Source organism: Pelodiscus sinensis, chromosome 2 (assembly GCF_052426305.1).
Source record: "Pelodiscus sinensis isolate ZL-2025 chromosome 2, ASM5242630v1, whole genome shotgun sequence".
In the NCBI taxonomy this organism is placed as follows: Eukaryota; Metazoa; Chordata; order Testudines; family Trionychidae; genus Pelodiscus; species Pelodiscus sinensis.
The window spans coordinates 263,346,811-263,372,453 of record NC_143053.1 but is presented as its reverse complement, the minus strand read 5'-3'; the positions used below and the strand labels follow the sequence as shown (position 1 = coordinate 263,372,453).

Here is a 25,643-nt window from a genome sequence, read left to right as displayed (position 1 = left end):
CCCCATGGTCCTTCACCCCGGGGAGCCCCGCCCCCATGGTCCTTCACCCCGGGGAGCCCCGCCCCCATGGTCCTGCACTGCCCTTCAGGTGGGGACAGTGGCTCAGCCCCCCTCGGCAGAGCCCCCCTTGCCTGCACCGGCCCTTTGCCAGGCGGCTGCCGGACGCACCAGGAAAGCGGGGACTCCCCCAAGGCACCTCCCTGTGTCTGGCTGCCCCCCACCCCCTCTGCTGGCCTGGGTCACTAGGCCCACTCCTGGGGGGTGCCCGAGGGAGCCCCGCTCTGCCCTTCCCGGCAGCCAGGCCGGCCGGAGAACCGGGGCGGGGGCGGGGGAGGGGGCCGGGCCCCTCCTGGATGGGGCCCAGCAGCTCTGACCCCCGGCCCCCCTGTCGGCAGTGAACGGGGCGTGGGCCGCCTGGGGCGAGTGGTCGGACTGCGACGCCGAGTGCCGGGGCGGGGTGCGGAGCCGCACGCGGAGCTGTGCCGACCCCCCGCCCAAGAACGGGGGCCAGGCCTGCCCGGGCGACGCTGTGCAGACCGAGGCCTGCAACCTGCAGCCCTGCGGGGACGCCCGCGGTGAGCCGGGCAGGGGGAGCGGGAAAGGCAGGGCCAAGGGCAGGGGGCGGCGGGGAGGGTCTGGGGGGAAAAGGCCTGGGTGCACTGAGGATTCAGAGGGGTGGGGAGAGGCGGGGAGGGGCAGTGGGGGTGCCGAGGAGTGAGGGGGGCCGGGAGAGGCAGGGAGCGGTATGGGGGGCCGGGGGAGAGGTGGGGGGGGGGGCAGTGGGGGTGCCGAGGGGAGAGGGGGGCAGGGAGAGGCGGGGAGGGTCAGTGGGGGTGCCGAGGGGCGAGGGGGCCTGGGAGAGGCAGGGAGCGGTACGGGGGGCCGGGAGAGGCGGGGAGGGGCAGTGGGGGTGCCGAGGGGCGAGGGGGGCAGGAAGAGGCAGGGAGGAGTACGGGGGGCCGGGAGAGGTGGGGAGGGGCAGTGGGGGTTGTGACGGCGCGTTGGGGGTCTCCCGTCTCCTGCACCCCGAAATGGCACAAACAGACTGCACCAGCCGGTGGAATAGAGGAAGTTTATTGCCTCTCCAGGATACAGCACAGCACAGATGGAATCTGGTCACAGAGCTGGGCTAGGATGCCTCAGGCCCCCTTGAGATGGGGGAGACTGGGCCCCTAAACTCCAGCTCCTCTCCCTAGGCTGTCTCCTCCATGCTCCCAGACAGCAACTAACTCACCCTCCTCCAGCCCTGCCCCCCAGCCAGGGCAGCATCCACCTTCCTTTGTTCCTCTCCATGGGGGGTGTCTGGCCACTGGTTCAACAAGTTTGGCACTACCTCTGCCTAGCGAGGTTTTCCCTGCTGGGTCTTGCTCCAGACAGCAGGGGTCACCACAGCCCAGCAAGTACCCCCACTACGTCACAGTGGTGCCGAGGGGCGAGGGGGGCAGGAAGAGGCAGGGAGCGGTCCGGGGGGCCGGGAGAGGTGGGGTGGGGCAGTGGGGGTGCCGAGGGAGCCGGCTGCAGGCTCTGAGCGCCCGTGCCCCCCAGACTGTGGCCCCGAGATGGTGCACGTGCAGGTGAGCGACTGCGAGAGGGGCCTGGTGGCGCCGTGCCCAGAGTCGTGCCGGGAGCTGGGCGCCGAGACAAGCTGCCCCAGCCGCTGCGTGGAGGGTGAGCGGCGCCGGGGCTGGCGGGCTCGGGGGCGGGGCTCGGGGGCTGGGGGCCCGGGGGCCGGTGTGGCTGCGCGTTGGGGTTTCCCCGTCTCCTGCACCCCCGGAGTGGCACAAAGAGACTCCCCCAGCCGGTAGAACAGGGGGGTTTATCGCCTCTCCAGGACACAGCCCAGCACAGATGTAACCTGGTTCCAGGGCAGGCCTAGGACGCCTCAGGCCCCTGGAGATGGGGGAGCCTGGGCCCCTAAATCTCAGCCCCTCCCTAGGCTGCCTCCCCCCTGCTCCCAGACAGAAACTCCCCACCTCCCCTCCAGCCCTGCCCCCAGCCAGGGCAGCCTCCCCCTTCCCTTGTCCCTCTCCCTGGGGTAGCTGGTCAGACCGGTTGGGCGCCCCTGGCCTGGTGACTCCCCCCTGCCCAGCTGGGCCGTGGTGCAGGCAGCAGCCAGTGGGGGTCACCCCCAGCCCCAGCCCAGCCGCCAGCAAGGTCCCCCCCCTGCGTCCCAGCCCGGCTGGTGGCACCGCAGCTGGCCCCTGGCCCCGGGCGGAGCCTTCCCCCTCCAGCCGGCCGCTCGCTGCCCGCGCCCGGGGCCCAGCCGCCGGCCTGTGACGGGCGCTGGTCCCGGCAGGGTGCCGCTGCCCCCCGGGGCTCTACCTGCAGGAGGGCGGCTGCGTGAACATCAGCCAGTGCCCCTGCCAGCTGGGCCAGGAGCGGCACCTGCCCGGGGAGACCTTCCTGCTCCGCAACTGCAGCCAGTGGTGAGTGTCGCCCCCCCCCCGCAGGGCACAGGGGGGTCCTCGGGCCCCGGGGCCCCAGCGCGGCACAGACTGGGGGGCAGAGCCAGGCCCTGGGCCCCTCCCTGCCCCCCAAGCCAGCCGGACTCCGCCCCACGCCCCAGCTCTGTCCTCCTCTGCGCGGTGTCCCAGGCCGAAGGGGTCTGCGGGCGCGACGGCGCATGGGGACCGACCCGTCCGTGGCCTGACGTGCCGCCTACAAATGGGCTTGTTGCTGCTCCGAGGTCCGGCGCAGCGCGGGCTCCACGCGGGCACGGGGCCGGCCGACAGCCCTAGTGCCCCTGGGGGGAGGGGTTCCCAGGCCCCTGCGCCCCCATACTGGTGTGAATCGGCTGCCCCCTCTCCCTGCCACCGAACCCTCCTTCCCCCGGCAGCCCCCCTCCTGCCTCACACCCCTTCTCCTGGCCAGGGGGGACGTGGCCTGGCCATGGCCTAGGTGCCTGTCCCCAGGGACCCCCCCCCCCGCTGGGCAGTGCTACACACACCAGCCAGTAGGGGTCACCCCCGGCCCACACAGCGACCAATGACTGCCCAGCCAGAGCCGACAGCCCCCCCCACTGCATCACACCGGGTCCCAGTGTGAGCGTGAGGGGCTGGGGCAGCCTCCCTCCGTGAGTCACACCCGGAATCCCCTCCCCCATCTAGCAAGCGGGGCAGTGCCCAGGGAAACTGAGGCACGCCCGCGGGGCTACGGGGACGGGCGGAATCCCACACAGCACCGCAAGGGCAGAGCGCGAACGCGACCCCCACTTCCTCGCGGCGCCTGCCGGGCACTGGGGCCCCAGGCCGTTCCCATGGGCGTCGGCCCGGCCCCCGCACCGCCCCCAGCCTGCTCTTGGCGCAATCGGGTGGCCGTGCCCTCGGTGCCACGCACGGGCCTGGCGCCCAGCGGAGCTTAGGGCCAAGGGCAGACCCCTGGGGCTCCACGCTGGGTGGCGCTCGCCAGCTCTGGCCCCGCCTGGCTGAGCCCTGCCGGGGAGCAGCCTCGGTGCTGAGCGGGACCCCACAGCGAGAGCAGAGCCCCTGGCCCCACTGACTGGGCCACGGGAGCTGTGGGTGCCCTGGCCCAGCCCCCTGCGCCCGCGTCTCTCCCCAGCGTGTGCCTGGACGGGGCGGTGACGTGCGAGGACCTGGCCTGCCCGGTGAGCTGCGGCTGGTCCGCCTGGTCCCCCTGGAGCCCCTGTGACCGCAGCTGTGGGGCCGGCATGCGGGAGAGGTTCAGGTGCGAGGGGAGCAGAGAGCGCGGGGGTCCTCGCAGTGGGTGCTGGCCACAGGGGGGGCTGGAGGGCAGGGGTGCTCTCCGGGCTGTGGGAGGCGGGGTGGGGGCCCAGCTGGGGGCGCTGGGGCAGCTATGTGTGTGTGGGGGGGCTAGGCTGTGGGGGGCGGGGGGTGCTAGGCTGTGGGGGGCGTGGGGACAGTTGTGGGTGGGGGCTGTGAGGAGAGGGGGACCCAGCTGGGGGCACTGGAATGCACTGACCCTCTGCTGGTTCCCTACCCCCCCCAGATCCCCAACCAACCCGGAGGCTGCCAACGGCGGAGCCCCGTGCGAAGGGGACGCGCAGGAGGTGCGGGAATGCTACACGGCCTGCGTCTCCGGTACGGCCAGTGAGCCCGGCCTCAGCCCGGGCCCTCCCCGCGGTGTCCCTAGCCCAGGGGCCGGTCCCTGCTGTGTCTCTACCCCGAGGGGGCCGGTCCCCGCGGTGTCCCTAGCCCAGGGGCCGGTCCCTGCTGTGTCTCTACCCCGAGGGGCCGGTCCCTGCGGTGTCCCTAGCCCAGGGGCCGGTCCCTGCTGTGTCTCTACCCCGAGGGGCCGGTCCCTGCTGTGTCTCTACCCCGAGGGGCCGGTCCCTGCTGTGTCTCTACCCCGAGGGGCCGGTCCCTGCTGTGTCTCTAACCCGAGGGGCCGGTCCCTGCTGTGTCTCTACCCCGAGGGGGCTGGTCCCTGCTGTGTCTCTACCCCGAGGGGCCGGTCCCCGCGGTGTCCCTAGCCCAGGGGCCGGTCCCTGCTGTGTCTCTACCCCGAGGGGCCGGTCCCTGCTGTGTCTCTACCCCGAGGGGCCGGTCCCTGCTGTGTCTCTAACCCGAGGGGCCAGTCCCTGCTGTGTCTCTACCCCGAGGGGGCTGGTCCCTGCTGTGTCTCTACCCCGAGGGGGCCGGTCCCCGCGGTGTCCCTAGCCCAGGGGCCGGTCCCTGCTGTGTCTCTACCCCGAGGGGGCCGGTCCCCGCGGTGTCCCTAGCTCAGGGGCCGGTCCCTGCTGTGTCTCTAACCCGAGGGGGCTGGTCCCTGCTGTGTCTCTACCCCGAGGGGCTGGTCCCTGCTGTGTCTCTACCCCGAGGGGCTGGTCCCTGCTGTGTCTCTACCCCGAGGGGGCCGGTCCCTGCTGTGTCTCTACCCCGAGGGGCCGGTCCCTGCTGTGTCTCTAACCCGAGGGGGCCGGTCCCTGCTGTGTCTCTACCCCGAGGGGCCGGTCCCTGCTGTGTCTTGTGGGAGATTTCAAATAACTCCGATTGTGTCTAAGGAGGGGACTGTGCAGGAATCAAAACTCTCTAAAGAAAACTGCTGTGAGGGTTACAAGTTTTCCAGGCCTCTCTCCCTGTAACAGAGAGAAATCAAATTAGCTCTAATCAAGACCCTTCCAATGCCTCCTATCTCAAGTTCATGGATACTCCTAGGGTACGTCTACACTGCAGCCCTAGTTCGAACTAGGGATGCAAATGGAGACGACCAAAGTAGTTAATGAAGCGGGGATTTAAATATCCTGCGCTCCATTAAGATGATCTCGCCGGCGCGCTAGTTCGAATCACAGCTGGGAGTCCCTCAAAAAATGAGGAGTAACATTAGTTCGGACTAAGGGCTTTAGTCCGAACTAACGCGTCCCGGCGCGCACTTCCTGGTTTGAATCAGCTGTGATTCGAACTAGCGCGCCGGCGAGATCATGTTAATGGAGCGCGGGATATTTAAATCCCCGCTTCATTAACTACTTCGGTCGTCTCCATTTGCATCCCTAGTTCGAACTAGGGCTGCAGTGTAGACGTACCCAAAGTCTGTCACAATTTGTCATGTAAACCCTTATCTTTGTCACAGTTTGCCTTGTAGACTTCTCCACTCAAGTTCTCATGTGGCTTTGTTCTGTAAAATTTACTTCTAGCTCTCCTGGGGGGAACAGAAACGTCTCAGAGTGCTTCTGCTGAGACTTTGATATGTTAAAGAAAAACAATCCACAACTGAACTGTCTAAGCATTCTGTATAAAGGGTCCAAAAACCTGTAACTCAGGGCTGCTGCTTCACTCTTGGTGTGCCAGCCTGCATGCAGGCATCATAAAGTTTTTCCTTCTAGATTTCTCTCCTGCCTCACTGATTTGACCTCCGGCCTCGGACCCTTCTGGGGGCTCTGTACCCCAGGGGAGCGAGATTTCCCCCACAGTCTCTACCCCGAGGGGCCGGTCCCTGCTGTGTCTCTACCCCGAGGGGCCGGTCCCTCTGTGTTTCTACCCCGAGGGGTGGTCTGGGCTGGGCCATGTCCCGGCCGGGTGGCTCTGACCGGCTCTGCCCCCGATCCCCAGAGCCCGCCGGCCCCTGGAGCGACTGGACGCCCTGGTCCCCCTGCTCCAAGACCTGCTTCTACAGCCTGGACCGGGTGGGGGTGCGGAAGCGGTTCCGTCACTGCAACAGCACCAGCGGGGGCGCCGGGCGGTGCCCGGGGGCGCCCGTGCAGGAGGAGCCGTGCGAAACGCCACCCTGCCCCGGTGAGAGCCCGCCCAGAGCCACGGACAGCGTGTCTGCGGGGCATGGGGCAGGGAGACCCGAGCCTGCCATCTAGACCACAGGATGGAGGGCTGGCCCTGTTGGAGGGGAGCCCTGGGGAAGGAGGGGAACCAGGGCAGGGCCCCGGGCTCCGAGGGGGGATCCGGGGCAGGGCTCCGGGCTCCGAGGGGGGATCCGGGGCAGGGCTCCGGGCTCCGAGGGGGGATCCAGGGCAGGGCTCCGGGCTCCGAGGGGGGATTCGGGGCAGGGCTCCGGGCTCCGAGGGGGGATCTGGGGCAGGGCTCCGGGCTCCGAGGGGGAATCCATGTGGCATGGGCAGGGGAGCCCCCGGGCGGGGGTACCAGGGGAGGGCCGGGGGCTCCCGCACACAGACCCAGAGCCCCTCTTAGGGCTCCCCCGGCCTTGGGGCGCGGCACCGAGGGGACCCGGCTCCTGTCCTGCCGGCGGCTCCCAGCCCCCTGCTCTGCTGCCCCCGGCAGTGGGCGGCGTCTGGACCCCCTGGACGGCCTGGTCCCAGTGCTCCGCCACCTGCGATTCCGGCGTCCAGACCCGCAGCCGCGCCTGCTCCAACCCAGCCTACGGTGGGCCCGAGTGCACGGGGCCCCTGGCCCAGACCCGGGCCTGCAACAGCCAGCCCTGCCGAGGTACGGGGGGGCCGGGGGCCGGGCGCGGGGCCCTGCCGAGGTACGGGGGGGCCGGGGGCCGGGCGCGGGGCCCTGCCGAGGTACGGGGGGGCCGGGCGCGGGGCCCTGCCGAGGTATGGGGCGGCCGGGGGCCGGGCACGGGGCCCTGCCGAGTTACGGTTCCTGGTTCGAGCCCCCGACCCTGCGCCCCCGTCCGGGGCCAGCCGGTGGAGTGGAAGGGCTATTGGGTCCCAGGGGCAGGGTGCAGCGCGGGGGCGGTGTGAGCCCAGACACCCCGAGCCGGCGGCCTCCTTCCTCAGGGGGGCGGGCTCCCGGGCCCTGAACCCCCCTTTGTGCTCCCAGTCCCCTCTCCTCATCCTCCCCCGCCAAGACCCACTCACACCCCCAGCGACTGGTCCCCCGGCGGCCCCGCCCCTCGCTTTGTTCAAATTCCAGCCCCCAGCCCAGGGACCGTGTGTGACGGCGCGTTGGGGTTCCCCTCTCCTGCACCCCCGTAATGGCAGGAACAGACTCCCCCAGCCAGTAGAACAGGGGGAGTTTATTGCTTCTCCAGGATACAGCACAGCACAGATGGAATCTGGTTCCAAGAACTGGGGCTAGGAGGCCTCAGTGCCCCCCCTTGAGATGGGGGGTGGCTGGGCCCTACAATCCCAGCCCCCTCCCTAGCTCCTTCTCCCCTGCTTCCCAGACAGAAACTACCCACCTCTTCCAGCCCTGCCCCCAGCCAGGGCGGCATCCCCCTTCCTTTGTTCCTCTCCCTGGGGGGTAGCTGGTCGGACCGGTTGAGAGACCCCTTTGCATAATGACTCCCCCCTGCCCTGCTGGGCCGTGCTGCAGCCAGTGAGGGTCACTCACAGCCCACCGCCCAGCATAGCCACCAGCAAGGTACCCCCACTGCCTCACACCGTGCGGCTGGGCCGTGGCCTACGTGCCCCCCTCAGGGCCCATGACTCTGTTTCCCCCCACCCGTGCCCCACGGCGCTGTGCCCCCGCCCATGACCTGCCCATGACTCTGTTTCCCCCCACCCGTGCCCCACAGCGCTGTGCCCCCCACCCATGACCTGCCCATGACTCTGTTTCCCCCACCCGTGCCCCACGGCGCTGTGCCCCCGCCCATGACCTGCCCATGACTCTGTTTCCCCCCACCTGTGCCCCACGGCGCTGTGCCCCCCGCCCATGACCTGCCCATGACTCTGTTTCCCCCCACCTGTGCCCCACGGCGCTGTGCCCCCCACCCATGACCTGCCCATGACTCTGTTTCCCCCCACCTGTGCCCCACAGCGCTGTGCCCCCGCCCATGACCTGCCCATGACTCTGTTTCCCCCACCCGTGCCCCACAGCGCTGTGCCCCCCGCCCATGATCTACCAGACAGCGGAGGAGTGCCGGCGAGGGGGCGGGCCATGCCCGCGGCTGTGCCTGGACCAGGGCGCCGGCGTGGAATGCGCCACCCGCTGCTACGAGGGCTGCTACTGCCCCGCCGGGCTCTTCCTGCAGAACGGCAGCTGCGTGGCACAGAGCCAGTGCCTCTGCCTCCACCAGGGGGTGCTGTACCCGCCGGGCCACACTGCGCCCCACGACGCCTGCAACAACTGGTGCGTTGGGCCCCGGCCCCCCCATGGGCCACGAGCCTGCCGGCCGCTCTGGGGTGGGCACCCGGGCACCACGCTGAGCCTCGCCCTGTCTCCCCACAGCACCTGCCTGGCCGGGGAGATGGTGTGCGGCACGGAGCCCTGCCCAGGTATCGTCCCGCCGGCGCCAGGGACGAGGGGCCGGGGAGGGCGCCGAGTGGGCACAGCTACGGCCCAGCTGCCCCTGGGCGGGCACTGATTGGGGGGGGCTGGGCTGGGAGGGACGGTCCCTCCAGCCTGGGGCAGGGGCAGGGGCAGGGGCAGGGCTGGGTGCCCAGGGCAGGGACAGAGGTGGGACCCGGGACAGGGCAGGGGCAGGGCTGGGTGTGATGGCGCGTCGGGGTCCCCGGCCCTGCACCCCCGGAGCAGCCAGACCAGGCCCCGCCGGCCGGTAGAACAGGGGGGTCGTCGCTCCTCCGGGTACCGCCCCGCACAGACGGGACGTGGCTCCAGGAGTCAGGGCCAGGGCACCTCAGACCCCTTGGGGGGGGCCATCGCCCCCTCAGCCCCCAGCTCAGGCCCTTTCCTGTCTCCCAGCCAGCGACTGCCCCTCCCCCAACACTCCCTTCCTTTGTTCCATCCCTTCCCTCGACCGGTCCGACCGGTTCGGTCACTGTCACTCATGGGTCCTCAAGGTGCCCCCCGCTGGGCCGTGCTCACAGGCACAGGCCAGTAGGGGTCGCCCACAGCCCAACCCTAGCGCCCAGCAAGGTGTGAGGGCGCGTCGGGGTCCCTGCCTCCTGCACCCCGTAGTGGCAGGAACAGACCCCACCAGCCGGTAGAACAGGGGGGTTTATTGCTTCTCCAGGATACAGCCCAGCACAGATGTAACCCGGTTCCAGGGCAGGCCTGGGACGGGGGAGCCTGGGCCCCTAAACCCCAGCCCCTTGCCTAGGCTGCCTCCTTCATGATACCAGCCAGGAACTAAACCTCCCTCCCAGCCCTGCCCCCAGCCAGGGGCTGGTCTCCCCCCCCCCCTGTCCCTCCCTGGGCGGCTGAGCCTGGGTGTCTGGTTAATCCACGTGGGAGAGTCTGAGAATCTCCCACCCAGCGCAGGGGCCCCGGGTCCCAGAGCAGACAGCCCCCCCCGCGGCACAGAATGTACTGACACTACATCATGGCGGGTGTCCGGGGCAGGGCTGGGGCAGGGCCGGGTGTCTGGGCCAGGGCAGGGGCAGGACCGGGTGCCCAGGGCAGGGCAGGGGCAGGGCTGGGTGTCTGGGGCAGGGCAGGGGCAGGGCTGGGTGCCCAGGGCAGGGCAGGGGCAGGGCCAGGTGTCTGGGGCAGGGCTGGGTGCCCAGGGCAGGGCAGGGGCAGGGCTGGGTGCCCAGGGCAGGGCCGGGTGCCCAGGGCAGGGCCGGGTGCCTGGGGCAGGGCAGGGGCAGGGCCGGGTGCCCAGGGCAGGGCCGGGTGCCTGGGGCAGGGCAGGGGCAGGGCCGGGTGTCTGGGGCAGGGCTGGGTGCCCAGGGCAGGGCCGGGTGCCCAGGCAGGGCCGGGTTCAGAGCCAGGTGCCCAGGGGCTCTCGCCTGCCGTCTCCCCAGTGCCCTGCGGCTGGAGCGGCTGGACGGAGTGGAGCGCCTGCAGCCGCAGCTGCAACGTGGGCACCCGGCGGCGCTACCGCTCCGGCTCCCGCCCGCCTGCCGCCCTCGGGGGGGCTGACTGCCAGGGCCCCGGCGTGGAGGTCGAGTTCTGCAGCCTGCAGCCCTGCCGGGGTGAGTCGGGCGCGGCCCCACGGGCTCCCCGCCGTGCCCGGGGCCAGGGGAGCGTCTGGGCTGCCCCGGCAGCTCTCTGGGCACGGCCTCGCCCTGGGGCTGGGGCCAAGCGAGGCAGCGGCGTGGGGTGGTGCCGTCCCGGGGCCCAGCAGTCGGGAAGGGAGAGGGTCTCTCCTCCCCGGGGAGTGCTCAGGGCCGCGGGTCTGCAGGGCCTGGCTCAGCGACTCCGAGGACACAGGGCACTCCTGGGGCGCTGGCCTGTGGGGCGGGGTCCCTGGGAACAGGATCTCCTGTGGGGGGAGGGGGCTCTGGGGCAGGTGGGTCCTCTGGGGCGCTGGCCTGTGGGGCAGGGTCTCGGGCGCATGTACCTGAGCTCCCCTTGTCTCCTGCAGGCCCCGGGGTGGAGTGGGGCCCTTGGTCGCCCTGCTCTGTGCCCTGCGGGGGCGGCTACCAGAACCGCACCCGGCCCAGCGCCGTCCTGCACCGGATCGAGTTCGCCACCTGCAACCTCCAGCCCTGCGCCGGTGAGACCTGCCCGTCCGCCCTGCTGCCCGCCCGCCTGCCTGTCCACCCGCCTGTCTGCCCGCCTGTCCGTCTGCCCACCCGCCTGTCCGCCCGCCTGTCCGTCTGCCCGCCCGCCTGTCTGCCCGCCTGCCTGTCCGCCCGCCCGCCTGTCTGCCCGCCCGCCTGTCCGCCCGCCTGTCCGTCTGCCCGCCCGCCTGTCCGCCCGCCTGTCCGTCTGCCCGCCCGCCTGTCCGTCTGCCCGCCCGCCTGCCCGCCCGCCTGTCCACCCATCTGTCTACCCATCTGCCCTCTTGTCCACCCGTCCGCTCTCCTGTCCGTCCATCCGTCTGCCCACCCACCCGTCCACCCGCCCGCCCTCCTGTCCATCCATCCGCCTGTCCGCCTGCCTGTCCGCCCGCCCGCCCGCCTGTCTGCCCGCCCACCTGTCCGCCTGCCTGTCCGCCCACCTGTCCGTCTGCCCGCCCGCCTGTCCGCCCGCTTGTCCGCCTGCCTGTCCGTCTGCCCGCCCGCCTGTCCGCCCGCCTGTCCGCCCGCCTGTCCGTCTGCCCACCCGCCTGTCCGCCCGCCTGTCCGCCTGCTTGTCCGCCCGCCTGTCCGTCTGCCCGCCCGCCTGTCTGCCCGCTTGTCCGTCTGCCCGCCCGCTTGTCCGTCTACCCACCCGCCTGTCCTCCCGCCTGTCTGCCCGCCTGCCCACCCACCTGTCCGTCTGCCCGCCCGCCCGTCCACCCATCTGTCTACCCATCTGCCCTCCTGTCCACCCGTCTGCTCTCCTGTCCGTCCATCCGTCTGCCCACCCACCCGTCCACCCACCCGCCCTCCTGTCCATCCTCCCATCCCCCTGCCCGCCCGTCTGCAGGCTCCTTCAGCACGGTGCTGCAGCCTGAGCTAAGGGCAATATCCAGCCCTGGGGGCTGCTGTGCACAGAGCTGCAAGCGGGGCTCTCTGGGACCATAGGGCCAGACAGACTGGGTCAGCCCAGGGTCCCCCACCCCCGGGCCAGGGACCCCCCACCAGTGGGTAGGGCCCGCTGCACCCATCTCTGAGAGCCAGGGACTGGCTGCAGCCCTGAGGCAGGCGGCTTCATTTGGCTTCCTCAAAGTGTGTGTGAACCTGGCTGATCCCAGAGCTGTGCTCCCTGCCTGGGGCGTTCATGTGACGGTGAGTTCCCCAGGTCGTCGCGACTGGCAGGGAAATGTGTTTCCTCGCTCACTTCGGAATGTCCCTGTGACGGCGCGTTGGGGTCCCCCATCTCCTGCACCCCGAAATGGCACAAACAGACTGCACCAGCCAGTGGAATTGAGGGTGGTTTATTGCTCCTCCAGCACAGCACAGCACAGATGTAATCTGGTTACAGGAACTGGGGCTAAGAGGCCTCAGTGCCCCCCTTGAGATAGGGGAGTCCCAGCCCCCTCCCCAGTTCCTGCTCCCCTGCTTTCCAGACAGGAACTAACTAACCCTCTCCCAGCCCTGCCCCCCAGCCAGGGCAGCATCCACCTTCCTTTGTTCCTCTCCATGGGGGGTGTCTGGCCACTGGTTCAACAAGTTTGGCATTACCTCTGCCTAGCGAGGTTTTCCCTGCTGGGTCTTGCTCCAGACAGCAGGGGTCACCACAGCCCAGCAAGTACCCCCACTACGTCACAGTCCCCCCCAATGTATCGGGTCCCCGTGGGAGGAGCCGGGGGGCAGACGCCCGCGGGTGGCCTCCCGGTGCCCGGGTCCCGTGTGCACCCCTCCCCACATGGCACGGCTCTACCCACGTCGCTCTCTCCCTGTGCCAGGTGAGGTGCCCGGCCGCTGCCCGGAGGGGAAGCTGTGGCAGGAATGCGCCGACACACCGGCCTCCTGCGCGGAGCTGGGCACGGAGCCCCCGGCCAACAGGCCCTGCCTCGCGGGCTGCTACTGCCCCTCCGGCACCCTCCTGCTGGTGAGTGGGCCCCCGCGCCAGCGCTGCCCTCCCAGGAGCCCAACGGGGTCCCACAGGGCAGCCCGGGGGAGGGGAAGTTGGTGCTGCCAGAGCCGGGGGCCCCTGGCCAGGCTGGGGCGGGGGATCTGTGTGGGGGCCCTACCGCAATGTAGCTTTCACCCCCGGGGGCTGGTCTGCTCCCCCTCCCCGCCCTGCAGGCGCTCGCTCCCCCCCCCCCCGGCTCTGGCGGGAGCTGGTGGCCTCCCGGGCCGGAGGAGGGGTGCCCGATGCTCGGGGGGACCTCGGGAGCCCAGCCCAGCCCTGGCGGGTCTGAGGCGCCTCCTGCGACGGGCCCAGGCCGAGCTGCGCAGCCGGACGCCCCTTGCGGCAGGGAAAGCGCCCGGCGGCTCGTCCTGCCTCCAGCGGCGCCGGGCTGCAGGGCCCTGCCCCTCGGGAAGCGCCGCTCCGCTCCTCCAGCCCCGTCTTGTGAGGCCAGCCCGGCTCGGTCTCCCCTCGGCCATGGGCTGCAGCCCCCCAGCCTGGGCCTGGCCTCGCCGCACGGCGCTGGGAGCAGCCTGGGGGCTATGAGCGGCTGTAAGTCCCGGGCTCCGGCTCCGGCTCCGGCTCTGGCTCCGGCTCACGCCCGCCCTGGAAGGGCCCACCAGGCCACCGGGGTCTGGGCTACGGGTATGAGAGGGCGGCTCCTCGCCTCGGCGACTGGCACTTCCGCATCCTCCCTGGAAACGCACGAGGGCCCCACGGCCTCCTGTGCTCAGAGCTTCTGCTCCTCGCAACGAGCTGCCGGAGGGAGGAGAATTGGGGGCCATGGAGGGGGCCCAGGGCCCTTGTCCTCGTCTCAGGGAGGGGACCCCACGGTCCCTGTGAGACGCCTGGCCCAGGATGGAGACAGGGGCCCCGTGGGCCAGGCCGGGCTCAGGTCTGTGCAGGCGGCGCCAGGCCCCCGGCTCCGCTGTCCCGTGACTGTTCCCAGCAGCGCCGACCGGCCTGATGCCCCTCGGCCAGGCCGGCAGCTCGGTGGGGTCGCCCAGGCCTGGCGTGTGGATGCAGCCCCCCCGCTGCGCCGAGTCCCGGCACGAGGGAGACGGGCGCGGGCAGGTCCCTGAGCTCTGGCGCGTGCCGTGTGCTTGCAGAACAACCGGTGCGTGGCGGAGTCGGCCTGCCCCTGCGCCCACGACGGCGAGCTCTACGCCCCGGGAGACGCGGTGCCCAGGGGCTGTGAGAACTGGTCAGTGCGCCCTGCCCGGCTCCCCTGCCCTGCCCGGCTCCCCTGCCCTGCCCCTGCCCCTGCCCCTGCCCCTGCCCTGCCCCGCCCTGCGGCGCTGAGCGGCTCCGTCTCCCCACAGCTCCTGCGTGTCCGGCCAGGTCGCCAACTGCTCCCGCGTGGCCTGTGGGGACGGTAAGAGACGGGGACAGAGCTCGGGCCCCGAGCCGTGAGCGCCCTGTGCAGTGCCCCACGCAGCGCCCCCCGTGTCCAGCCCGGACCCCCCGGCCTGGGCCCCCCTGAGCGACACCAGCCCCCCGGCCCCAATACTGGGGAGCCGGCCCCATGGCCTGGGTCCCCCTAAGCGACACCAGCCCCCCGGCCCCGATACTGGGGAGCCGGCCCCACGGCCTGGGCCCCCCTAAGCGACACCAGCCCCCCGGCCCCGATACTGGGGAGCTGGCCCCACGGCCTGGGCCCCCCTGAGCGACACCAGCCCCCCGGCCCCAATACTGGGGAGCCGGCCCCCCGGCCTGGGCCCCCCTAAGCGACACCAGCCCCCCGGCCCCGATACTGGGGAGCCGGCCCCATGGCCTGGGCCCCCCTAAGCGACACCAGCCCCCCGGCCCCGATACTGGGGAGCCGGCCCCATGGCCTGGGCCCCCCTAAGCGACACCAGCCCCCCGGCCCCGATACTGGGGAGCCGGCCCCATGGCCTGGGCCCCCCTGAGCGACACCAGCCCCCCGGCCCTGATACTGGGGAGCCGGCCCCCCGGCCTGGGCCCCCCTAAGCGACACCAGCCCCCCGGCCCCGATACTGGGGAGCCGGCCCCATGGCCTGGGCCCCCCTAAGCGACACCAGCCCCCCGGCCCCGATACTGGGGAGCCGGCCCCATGGCCTGGGCCCCCCTGAGCGACACCAGCCCCCCGGCCCCGATACTGGGGAGCCGGCCCCATGGCCTGGGCCCCCCTAAGCGACACCAGCCCCCCGGCCCCGATACTGGGGAGCCGGCCCCATGGCCTGGGCCCCCCTAAGCGACACCAGCCCCCCGGCCCCGATACTGGGGAGCCGGCCCCATGGCCTGGGCACCCCTGCCCCTCCCACGCCCCTCGGAGCCCCGGCACACTGGTCCCAGCCAGGCTGCGAGCTGGACCCCCGACCCCCAGGCCATGGAGCCCGTGACAGCAGACCCGAGGGGCTGGCCCTTCCCAGTTGCTCCCCATGGACCCCGCCCGGCGCTGCGGGGAGCAGGGGAGCCCCCAAGCCCGGGGCAGGGGAGGCAGAACGTTCCTGGGGGCCCAGGGCAGCCTCTGACCCCCCCCCCCCCGGCTTCTCCCGGGCAGTGAGCGGCGCCTGGTCGGACTGGACGCCCTGGAGCGAGTGCTCGGCCCCCTGCGGGCTGGGGCTGCGGGGCCGGTTCCGGTTCTGCTCGGCCCCCCCTCCGGCGGGCGCCGGACGGCCCTGCCCCGGGCCAGAGCGCGAGGAGCAGCCCTGCCACCTCCAGCCCTGTGGTAGTGAGTGCCCCCCCCCCCCGCCGCCGGCCAGCGGCTCCGCACCCCCCCGGCACCCCGCCCCCTGCGCCCCTCCCGCTGGGCCCCTCCCCCTGCGCCCCTCCCGCTGGGCCCCTTCTGCTGGGCCCCCTCCCACTGGGCCTGGCCCCCTCCCACTGGGCCCCTCCCCCTGCGCCCCTCCCGCTGGGCCCCGCCCCCTGCGCCCCTCCCGCTGGGCCCCTCCCCCTGGGCCCCTCCCGCTGGGCCCCTTCTGCTGGGCCCCCTCCCACTGGGCCTGGCCCCCTCCCACTGGGCCCCTCCCCCTGCGCCCCTCCCGCTGGGCCCCTCCCCCTGCGCCCCTCCCGCTGGGCCCCCTCCCACTGGGCCTGGCCCCCTCCCACTGGGCCCCTCCCCCTGCGCCCCTCCCGCTGGGCCCCGCCCCCTGCGCCCCTCCCGCTGGGCCCCTCCCCCTGGGCCCCTCCCGCTGGGCCCCTTCTGCTGGGCCCCCTCCCACTGGGCCTGGCCCCCTCCCACTGGGCCCCTCCCCCTGCGCCCCTCCCGCTGGGCCCCTCCCCCTGCGCCCCTCCCGCTGGGCCCCCTCCCACTGGGCCTGGCCCCCTCCCACTGGGCCCCTCCCCCTGCGCCCCTCCCGCTGGGCCCCTCCCCCTGCGCCCCTTCTGCTGGGCCCCTCCCCCTGGGCCTGGGCCCCTCCCCCTGCGCCCCTCCCGCTGGGCCCCTTCTGCTGGGCCCCTCCCCCTGGGCCTGGGCCCCTCCCCCTGCGCCCCTCCCGCTGGGCCCCTCCCCCTGGGCCCTGGCCCCCTCCCCCTGGGCCCCTCCCCCTGCGCCCCTCCCGCTGGGCCCCTCCCCCTGGGCCTGGGCCCCTCCCCCTGCGCCCCTCCCGCTGGGCCCCTCCCCCTGGGCCCCTCCCGCTGGGCCCTGGCCCCCTCCCACTGGGCCCCTCCCGCTGGGCCCCGCCCCCCTCCCCCTGGGCCCCTCCCCCTGCGCCCCTCCCGCTGGGCCCTGGCCCCCTCCCACTGGGCCCCTCCCGCTGGGCCCCGCCCCCTGCGCCCCTCCCCCTGGGCCCCTCCCCCTGCGCCCCTCCCGCTGGGCCTGGGCCCCTCCCCCTACGCCCCTCCCGCTGGGCTCCTCCCCCTGGGCCCCTCCCGCTGGGCCCTGGCCCCCTCCCACTGGGCCCCTCCCGCTGGGCCCCTCCCCCTGGGCCTGGGCCCCTCCCCCTACGCCCCTCCCCCTGGGCCCCTCCCGCTGGGCCCCTCCCCCTGCGCCCCTCCCGCTGGGCCCCCTCCCACTGGGCCCAGGCCCCTCCTCCTGCGCCCCTCCCACTGGGCCCCTCCCCCTGCGCCCCTCCTGCTGGGCCCCTCCCCCTGCGCCCCTCCCGCTGGGCCCCTCCCCCTGCGCCCCTCCTGCTGGGCCCCTCCCACTGGGCCCAGGCCCCTCCTCCTGCGCCCCTCCCACTGGGCCCCTCCCCCTGCGCCCCTCCCGCTGGGCCCCTCCCCCTGCGCCCCTCCCGCTGGGCCCTGGCCCCCTCCCCCGGCACCCCGCCCCCTGCGCCCCTCCCCCTGCGCCCCTCCCACTGGGCCTGGCCCCCTCCCCCTGCGCCCCTCCCGCTGGGCCCCCTCCCACTGGGCCCCTCCCGCTGGGCCCCTCCCCCTGCGCCCCTCCTGCTGGGCCCCTCCCACTGGGCCCTGGGCCCCTCCCGCTGGGCCTGGCCCCCTCCCGCTGGGCCCCTCCCCCTGCGTCCCTCCCGCTGGACCCTCTCCCACTGGCCCCCTCCCGCTGGGCCCCTCCTGCTGGGCCCCTCCCACTGGGCCCCTCCTCCTGCACCCCTCCTGCTGGGCCCCTCCCACTGGGCCCTGGGCCCCTCCTCCTGTGCCCCGCCCGCTGGGCCCCCTCCCCCTGGGCCCCTCCTGCTGGGCCCTGGGCCCCGTGCTGCCAAGCCCTGCAGTGGGATCAGCCCGGAAGGGGGGGCTCTGAGCTGCCTGGGGATCCCCGGCTAGTGGCCCCGGGCTGGGGTGGGGGCGGGGCCACAGGCCCAGCGGGGCCCTGTCCGGGATTGGGGTCCCCGGGGGGCCCGCCGGGGGGCCGGGGCCTGACGCCCGTCTCTGCCCAGGGGCCGGCGGCTGGGGCGAGTGGAGCCCCTGGACCCAGTGCACCAAGAGCTGCGGGGAAGGGCTGCGGAGCCGGGCCCGCGCCTGCGACAGCCCCGCCCCCCTGGGCCCCGGGGACTACTGCGAGGGGCCCCCCGCCCAGGTGGAGGCCTGCCGCCCGGGGCCGTGCCCAGGTACGCGGGCAGCCTGGGGGAGGGGCAGGAGCGGCTCCCCACCGGAGGGCCATGGGGTGAGGGCAGAGCCCCCAGACCCGCCTGAGGACGGGGGAGCTCTGTGCAAACCCCTCCCCTGAGCGTTGGGGGTCTGGGGGCTTCGTGGGGGGAGCTGGGCTGTGGGAAGTGTGCGGGGCTGGGCAGGGGGTGCAGGGTGTGGGATGGCGGGCTGTGGGGGCTGGGCAGGGGGTGGCGGGCTGTGGGGGCCGGGCAGAGGGTGTGGGGGGCCGGGCAGGGGGGGCCGGGCTGTGGGGGCTGGGCAGGGGGTGCCAGGCTGTGGGGGCTGGGCAGGGAGTGCGGGGGGCTGGGCAGGGGGTGCCAGGCTGTGGGGGCTGGGCAGGGAGTGCGGGGGGCTGGGCAGGGGGTGCCAGGCTGTGGGGGCTGGGCAGGGAGTGCGGGGGGCTGGGCAGGGGGGCTCCGTGTGCCCACCCTCAGCCCCGGCGTCTCCCCAGCCCCGGATTGCGTGGCCGTGCCGGGCTCCGTGTACAGCCGCTGTGGCCCCTCCTGCCCCCGCTCCTGCGACGACCTCTCGGTAAGGGGCGGGGCGGGAAGGGACGGGCCGGGGCGGGGCGGGGCGGGAAGGGACGGGAAGGGACGGGGCGGGGCGGGAAGGGACGGGACGGGGCAGGAAGGGACGGGACGGGGCGGGGCGGGAAGGGATGGGGCGGGAAGGGAAGGGACGGGACGGGGCGGGAAGGGGCGGGAAGGGACGGGACGGGGCGGGGCAGGAAGGGACGGGACGGCCGCTGGCCTGGGCTCCCGGGCCCTGAGCCCCCCCTTCATGCTCCCAGTCCCCTCTCCCCCCACCGCCGAGACTGACCCACTCCCGGCCCTGCCCCCCACCTGGGCACTGTGCCCACCTCTCCCTTTGGGAGCAGGGCTGGTATCTGCTCAGCCTGGCCCCCGGGTGTCGGGGCCCACACACGGCAGGGGTCCCTGGGAATCCCACACGGCACGGCCAGGCAGGAACACGGGGCTCCACCGCAGACAGCCCCCCCATGGCACAGCCCCGCCCTGGCCCGGCTTCCCGGGGCAGCTGGAGCTCTGGGCACAGCTCCGGGCCTGGCTCCTTTCTGCTCCCCTGCCCTGCCAGGGGTCCCTCCCATCCCCCCGCACTCCCCCAGGAGGCTAAGCTGAGGGGCAGACGGGGCAGCGCTGGGGGGCGCTTGCCCTGGCCCAGGGGGCTGGGGATCGAACCTGTGACCGAGGGACTCCCCGGCCCCACTGCCCCCAGCACTGTGTGTGGAGCTGCCAGGCCGGCTGCTACTGCCCCGGCGGCCGGGTGCTGAGCGAGAACGGCTCGGCCTGCGTGGAGACCCAGGACTGCACCTGCCTGGACCTGCTCGCCGGGCGCCGGCACCGCCCGGGGGAGACCGTGGCCCACCAGGACGGCTGCAACAACTGGTGAGTGGGGCGGGGGGCGATGGGGGGTTTCCCGGCGGGAGGGTGAGCTGGGGGGCAGGGGGTGCAGAGGGGATACCCCCCGGAAGGCTGGAACTGGGTACAGCAAGTGCCGGGGGCTGTGGTGTGTGTGTGGGGGGGTACCCCTGTGGGGCAGAGCTGCCGTGGGGGAGGCGCTGGAGACCGGCGGGCTCGGGGGGGCACTGATGGGAGTATCGAATGCAGGTGAGCAGCTGAGAAACAGGCTCCTGTGCGGCCACACCGGGGGCCACCCAGCCCACGCCCCGCTCCTCAGACACCAGCGTCTTGGGGTCACCGCCAGGAGCCAGCACCCCCAAGGAAGGGTCCCCCCATTCCAGAGGAGCAGCCCCACACCCAGGGCAACATCTGACAGATCTCCCCTTCCCTCCCCCACTGGGCCAGACCCATGGGATCAGCAGTCAAAGGATTACTGGAAGCTAGTTAGCTGGCTAGTTGGTTAGTTAGTTAGTGGAGGGTTGGTTAATTAGTTAATGGGGTGGTTGGTTAGTTAGTGGGGTGTTGGTTAGTTAGTTGGCTAGTTAGTTAATGTGGTGGTTGGTTACTTGGTTGGTTGGTTAGTGGGGGGTTAGTTAGTTGGTTAGTTGGTGGGTTAGTGGGGGGTTGGTTAGTTGGTTGGTTAGTGGGGGGTTGGTTAGTTAGCTGGCTAGTTAGTTAATGGGGGTGGTTGGGTAGTTGGTTGGTTAGTTAGTGGGGGTTGGTTAGTTAGCTGGCTAGTTAGTTAATGGGGGTGGTTGGTTAGTTGGTTCGTTAGTTGGTTACTATCGGCCAAAGGTTCTAACCCCGCTGCTTGTGGAGTCCCTGGTGCTGGTCGGGTGCCGCGCGGGAACAAGCCGCCGTCTCTGGGCTCTGGCAGGTGCCAGGCGCTGGCCGGCCTGCCCCGGGGCTGCGCGCGGGCCGGACGAAGGTGCTGGGGGAGGCTCCGGGATGGGTCGGTGTCTCCCGTGGGGAGGGAGACCCATGGGCCGGGCTGTGGAACGTGCAGCAATGAGCTGGTGCCCAGTCACGGAGTCAGGGCTGGGGGGGGGGTGCGGTTGGGCTGAGGCCCCCAGGGGAGGCCAGGCCGTGTGGCTGGTGCCAGCCGGGGCCGCCCAGCACGTGCCCTGTGGGGCCAGGTCCCTGTGAGACGCCCCCCACCTGGGCTGGCTGCTCGTGGGGGGTCTCCGGAAAGAGCTACCAAGCCAGCAGCCTCCCGTCCCGCACAGCGATGGCACCCGCCCCCGCAGCGTCCTCGCGCCGCCAGTCCCCAGGCCCTGGCCCGGCCCCTGGGCGCGGCTCTGTGCAGAGACCAGTGGGTGCAGCTGTGAGCTGGGCGGGCCCCCTACAACCACGGCCCCCAGGGGCCCCTTGGCGCCGCTCTGGGGGGCAGCCCTGTGACTGGGTTTGCTCAGCTTGTTGTGCTGCGTGGGAGTCCTACTGTCCTGAAGTAACCCCGGGTGCGTGCCTCAGTTTCCCCAGTGCCTGGCTGGGGCTGGGGATTCCGGGTGTGACTCTGCGGGAGGCTGCCCCGGCCCTGCACGTTCATGCTGACCCAGGCTCCGGTAACCTGAGCCTGGGAGGGGCAGGACCAGGGGACCCCTTTTGCCCAGGAAGGGGACACGGGGGCGGGGGGGGGGGGGAGAAGCTGGGCTGGCTTAGGGTGCAGGGAGGTCCCTGGCTCCAGGCCCTGCCCTCTCCCCAGGCTGGGCTGCCCCTGGTCCGTGCGCTGGCCAGTCTGCGCTGGCTGGGAGCCCCCCGGCTGTGTGGGGGGGAAGGGCCTCGGGACCCCCCCTTCGGTGACAGACCCAAAGTGCTGTCCCAGCCCCTGCGCTGCGGGGCTATGTGGAGGCTCTGGGGGTCCCAGTCCTGGGCTCCCCCCACCGGGCTGCGGCCTCACTGCCCTGCCTCCCTCCCTCCCTCCCCAGCACCTGCACCAGGGGGAAGCTGCTCTGCACCAGCCTGCCCTGTCCTGGTGAGTCCCTGCCACGGGCAGCCGGGTGTGGGGAGGGGCCAGGAGGGGCAGGCCGTGGGGAGCGGGGATCACTGCAGTGGGGAGGGGTCAGGAGCTGCTGGAGGCACGGTGAGGGGACTGGGGTAGGGAGGAGCCTATGGGTGGGATGGAGTGGGGGTGCCCTAGTGATTGATGGGAGTGGGGCAGGATCTAGGGCAGGTCGGAATGGGGGTTACTGGGAAGGGCCAGGAGGAGGGGCCCAGGCCAGGCACTGATGGGGCAGCAGGGTGGAGGGGACATGGCCCCACTGAGGCCCCCTGGCCCTTGTTCCCCGCAATGCTGAAGGGTGGGCGGGCAGGGGGGAAACTTGAGGGCATGAAGTGGAGAAGGTGGGGGGCAGAGGAGAAGGCGGGGCAGAGAGAAGGGGGAGCTGGGGAGATTGGGGGGGCAGAGGAGAAGGCGGGGCAGAGAGAAGGGGGAGCTGGGGAGATTGGGGGGGCAGAGGAGAAGGCGGGGCAGAGAGAAAGGGGGAGCTGGGGAGATTGGGGGTAGAGGAGAAGGCGGGGCAGAGAGAAGGGGGAGCTGGGGAGATTGGGGGGGCAGAGGAGAAGGCGGGGCAGAGAGAAGGGGGAGCTGGGGAGATTGGGGGGCAGAGGAGAAGTCGGGGCAGAGAGAAGGGGGAGCTGGGGAGATTGGGGGGCAGAGGAGAAGGCGGGGCAGAGAGAAGGGGGAGCTGGGGAGATTGGGGGGCAGGGAGAAGTTGGGGCAGAGAGAAGGGGGAGCTGGGGAGATTGGGGGGCAGGGAGAAGTTGGGGCAGAGAGAAGGGGGAGCTGGGGAGATTGGGGGGCAGGGAGAAGTTGGGGCAGAGAGAAGGGGGAGCTGGGGAGATTGGGGGGCAGAGGAGAAGGCGGGGCAGAGAGAAGGGGGAGCTGGGGAGATTGGGGGTAGAGGAGAAGGCGGGGCAGAGAGAAGGGGGAGCTGGAGAGATTGGGGGGGCAGAGGAGAAGGCGGGGCAGAGAGAAGGGGGAGCTGGGGAGATTGGGGGGGCAGAGGAGAAGGCGGGGCAGAGAGAAGGGGGAGCTGGGGAGATTGGGGGGCAGGGAGAAGTTGGGGCAGAGAGAAGGGGGAGCTGGGGAGATTGGGGGGCAGAGGAGAAGGCGGGGCAGAGAGAAGGGGGAGCTGGGGAGATTGGGGGTAGAGGAGAAGGCGGGGCAGAGAGAAGGGGGAGCTGGGGAGATTGGGGGGGCAGAGGAGAAGGCGGGGCAGAGAGAAGGGGGAGCTGGGGAGATTGGGGGGGCAGAGGAGAAGGCGGGGCAGAGAGAAGGGGGGAGCTGGGGAGATTGGGGGGGCAGAGGAGAAGGCGGGGCAGAGAGAAGGGGGAGCTGGGGAGATTGGGGGGGCAGAGGAGAAGGCGGGGCAGAGAGAAGGGGGAGCTGGGGAGATTGGGGGGGCAGAGGAGAAGGCGGGGCAGAGAGAAGGGGGAGTTGGGGAGATTGGGGGGGCAGAGGAGAAGGCGGGGCAGAGAGAAGGGGGAGCTGGGGAGACTGGGGGCAGGGAGAAGTTGGGGGGGCTGGAAGGTCCCCAGGCTCCCAAGGGTGACCCGTGACCCTCCGCTCTGCGTCTCTCCCCAGTGGCGGGGGGCTGGTGCGACTGGTCCCCGTGGAGCCCCTGCTCCGGACCCTGTGGCAGCCAGGTGGTGATGCGGCGCCGCGCCTGCGCCTGCCCCACACCGCAGCATGGGGGGGCTGAGTGCACCGGGGTGCAGGAGCATTACGGGGGCACCGGCACCCAGCTGCAGCAGAAGGAGTGCCCCGAACCTGCCTCCTGCCCAGGTATGGCTCAGCCAGCATCCCAGCCCCGTACAGCCCCGTGTCCGCCTCCTGCCCAGGTACGGCTCAGCCAGCATCCCAGCCCCGTACAGCCCCGTGTCCGCCTCCTGCCCAGGTACGGCTCAGCCAGCATCCCACCCCCGTACAGCCCCGTGTCCGCCTCCTGCCCAGGTACGGCTCAGCCAGCATCCCACCCCTGTACAGCCCCGAACCTGCCTCCTGCCCAGGTACGGCTCAGCCAGCATCCCACCCCCGTACAGCCCCGAACCTGCCTCCTGCCCAGGTACGGCTCAGCCAGCATCCCACCCCCCGTACAGCCCCGAACCTGCCTCCTGCCCAGGTATGGCTCAGCCAGCATCCCAGCCCCGTACAGCCCCGTGTCCGCCTCCTGCCCAGGTACGGCTCAGCCAGCATCCCACCCCCGTACAGCCCCGTGTCCGCCTCCTGCCCAGGTACGGCTCAGCCAGCATCCCACCCCCGTACAGCCCCGTGTCCGCCTCCTGCCCAGGTATGGCTCAGCCAGCATCCCACCCCCGTACAGCCCCGTGTCCGCCTCCTGCCCAGGTACGGCTCAGCCAGCATCCCACCCCTGTACAGCCCCGAACCTGCCTCCTGCCCAGGTACGGCTCAGCCAGCATCCCACCCCCGTACAACCCCGTGTCCGCCTCCTGCCCAGGTACGGCCCAGCCAGTGCCCTGCCCCCCCCCGTATAGCCCCGTGTGACAGACCCTCCCCCCACAGTAATCTAGCTGCTCCCCTTAAAATCCAGTAACATGACACCCTGCACCCACCTCCTGCCCAGGTACCACCCAGCCAGGGCCTTGCCCCCACCCTCCTAACCCTGCGCCCACTTCCTGCCCAGGTATGGTTGGTCCATTCCCCTGGTACAGCCCTGGCGTCCCTTTCTCCCTCCTGCTACGGCCCCAGCACCTGCTCTGCCCCGCCCTGTACAGCCCCCGTGCTTGCTGCAGCCACCCGTGTATGGGCCCTGCCCGAGCCAGCCAGCCCCCTCTGTGGCTCTGCTGTCGCAGGCTGGGCGGGGGCCCTGCACTGCTCGGGCCATAGCCTGCTCCCCGGGCTACGCAGGCCCCAGGCAGCTGTGCGCGGGCCCAGGCTCACTTCTTGGTGCTTTGCAGTGGACGGCAGCTGGAGCCCCTGGGGACCGTGGTCAGCCTGTGACACCTGCGCCGGGGAGTCGGCCCGGAGCCGGGAGTGCAACAGCCCCCCTGTCCGCTTTGGGGGCTCGCCCTGTGCTGGAGAACCCCGGCAGAGCCGCGCCTGCCCCCTCGGAGACACCGAGTGCGAAGGTAAGACTGGCCCGGTGCCAGCCCTGCCAGTGGCCAGCGCCTGGCTGGGCCCCTCTCTGGGTATGGCCCCTGAACCCCTCTCTGGCCGCAGCCCCATGGCCCCTCTCTGCCTGCGGCCCCTGGGCTCCTCTCTGCCTGCGGCCCCTGGGCCCCTCTCTGGCTGCGTCCCCAAAGTGTCCAGGGACAGCCCCAGTTCCCGTGAGTAGTACATGGCTCGATAGCTTCCATCACTGTATTCTTTTGACAGGTGACCCGCCCCCCATTTCCGGTCTGGTGCCATGTTGGTGGCCATGTGCAAACATGGCGGCTTTCCAGGCGGGGCTATGGGCTAGGGCCGTGTTAAAGAGCGAGGAGCTGAAGGTAAAAGAGGCCGGGGGGCAGAGGGGTCTCAGAAATTGAATACAAGTAAATCAAACTGAATCAAATGAGCCGCAAGAGAAATGAGGAAGACAAGGACACGTAAGAGGAGCGAAGGGCATGAAACAGTGAAGAAAGGACATAAAGCGGCCAGGAAGGAAGGCTGCCGCTAGAGAAAGCAGTAACGAAAGGACCCTTAACAGAGCGGGCTATTGAACACGAACCGAAACTGAATAAAAGGGGAGAAATGAGCAAAAAAAGGAATAAAATGAAACTGAAACTGAATAAACCGGTGGCCGCCAGAGAAATCAGCTAGAAGAGGATCCTTACGAGAAGGGAGAGGGGCAGGGTGTCTAACATCGAAATAGCACGAAATTAAAGCTGTAGAAAAGGAGACCCGGAAGGGAGGCTTTTGGAGACCAGCCAGGTGAAAGGAAGCTGGTGGCAGATGGAGAAACCCTTTCTTGGGAGGGGTGCGGGATGTTAAGGACTGAGAGCCGCGGAGGATCAAAGATAGACCCTGGGCGTGTGGCAGGGAGTCCAGAAAGCAGCAGCCACCGTACCAGTACCCGTGGGCTGGCTGTGGGGCAGTGAGTCTCCTGAACTCGCCCTGCCTCCGTCTGACCACTCAGAACATCCACCCCCGTCCACGCTCACCCATGCCCCCTTCCCCCATGCACGCCCGGCCTCCGTTCCAAATAAACATGAGCCTGCCCACACTTCGAAAACCACACCGCGAAAATACGGTAAAGCTCCACCCCGTGCCTGAGATCAATAGGAAATGCTTGGAAGAGCTCTTTTCAAAGCTTTGCTAGCCCCTTTATCCTCCACCGAATGCCGGAATACTTTACCTCTTGCCATGTAAAAACCCGCAGGAACTTCCAGGCTTCAACCCACAGGTCTTTAGTCGGGGCAGCGTGTGTAGCACTGGAAAGCTGCAACCCGTGAACGAGACCCCAGGATACGAAATCTCGAGACTTGCTTTAAAACATGCGCAAAGAAATGACCCACCCCCCAGGTTAGCTCTAGTTTGTATTTTTGCAGAGTGTTAAATATTAGGAGGAGTACGCGAAAAGTCTCCTCACAG

The 25,643-nt window shown here is 71.3% G+C and overlaps 1 protein-coding gene across 1 annotated transcript in view; it reads left to right on the top strand.

Moving 5' to 3' along the window:
• The window catches only part of LOC102446201 (SCO-spondin-like), a 197,416-nt gene that overhangs the window by 117,874 nt on the left and 53,899 nt on the right, over positions 1-25,643 (top strand). Inside the window, 21 exon segments of the mRNA XM_089775973.1 lie at positions 396-575; positions 1,546-1,668; positions 2,297-2,426; positions 3,559-3,684; positions 3,967-4,058; positions 6,027-6,209; positions 6,708-6,872; positions 8,213-8,465; positions 8,565-8,611; positions 10,043-10,213; positions 10,606-10,737; positions 12,517-12,662; positions 13,793-13,887; positions 14,006-14,058; positions 15,208-15,378; positions 17,483-17,653; positions 18,145-18,224; positions 18,927-19,096; positions 21,037-21,083; positions 22,695-22,895; positions 24,029-24,199. Of these exon segments, the coding sequence (XP_089632099.1) occupies positions 396-575; positions 1,546-1,668; positions 2,297-2,426; positions 3,559-3,684; positions 3,967-4,058; positions 6,027-6,209; positions 6,708-6,872; positions 8,213-8,465; positions 8,565-8,611; positions 10,043-10,213; positions 10,606-10,737; positions 12,517-12,662; positions 13,793-13,887; positions 14,006-14,058; positions 15,208-15,378; positions 17,483-17,653; positions 18,145-18,224; positions 18,927-19,096; positions 21,037-21,083; positions 22,695-22,895; positions 24,029-24,199 (2,907 nt within the window).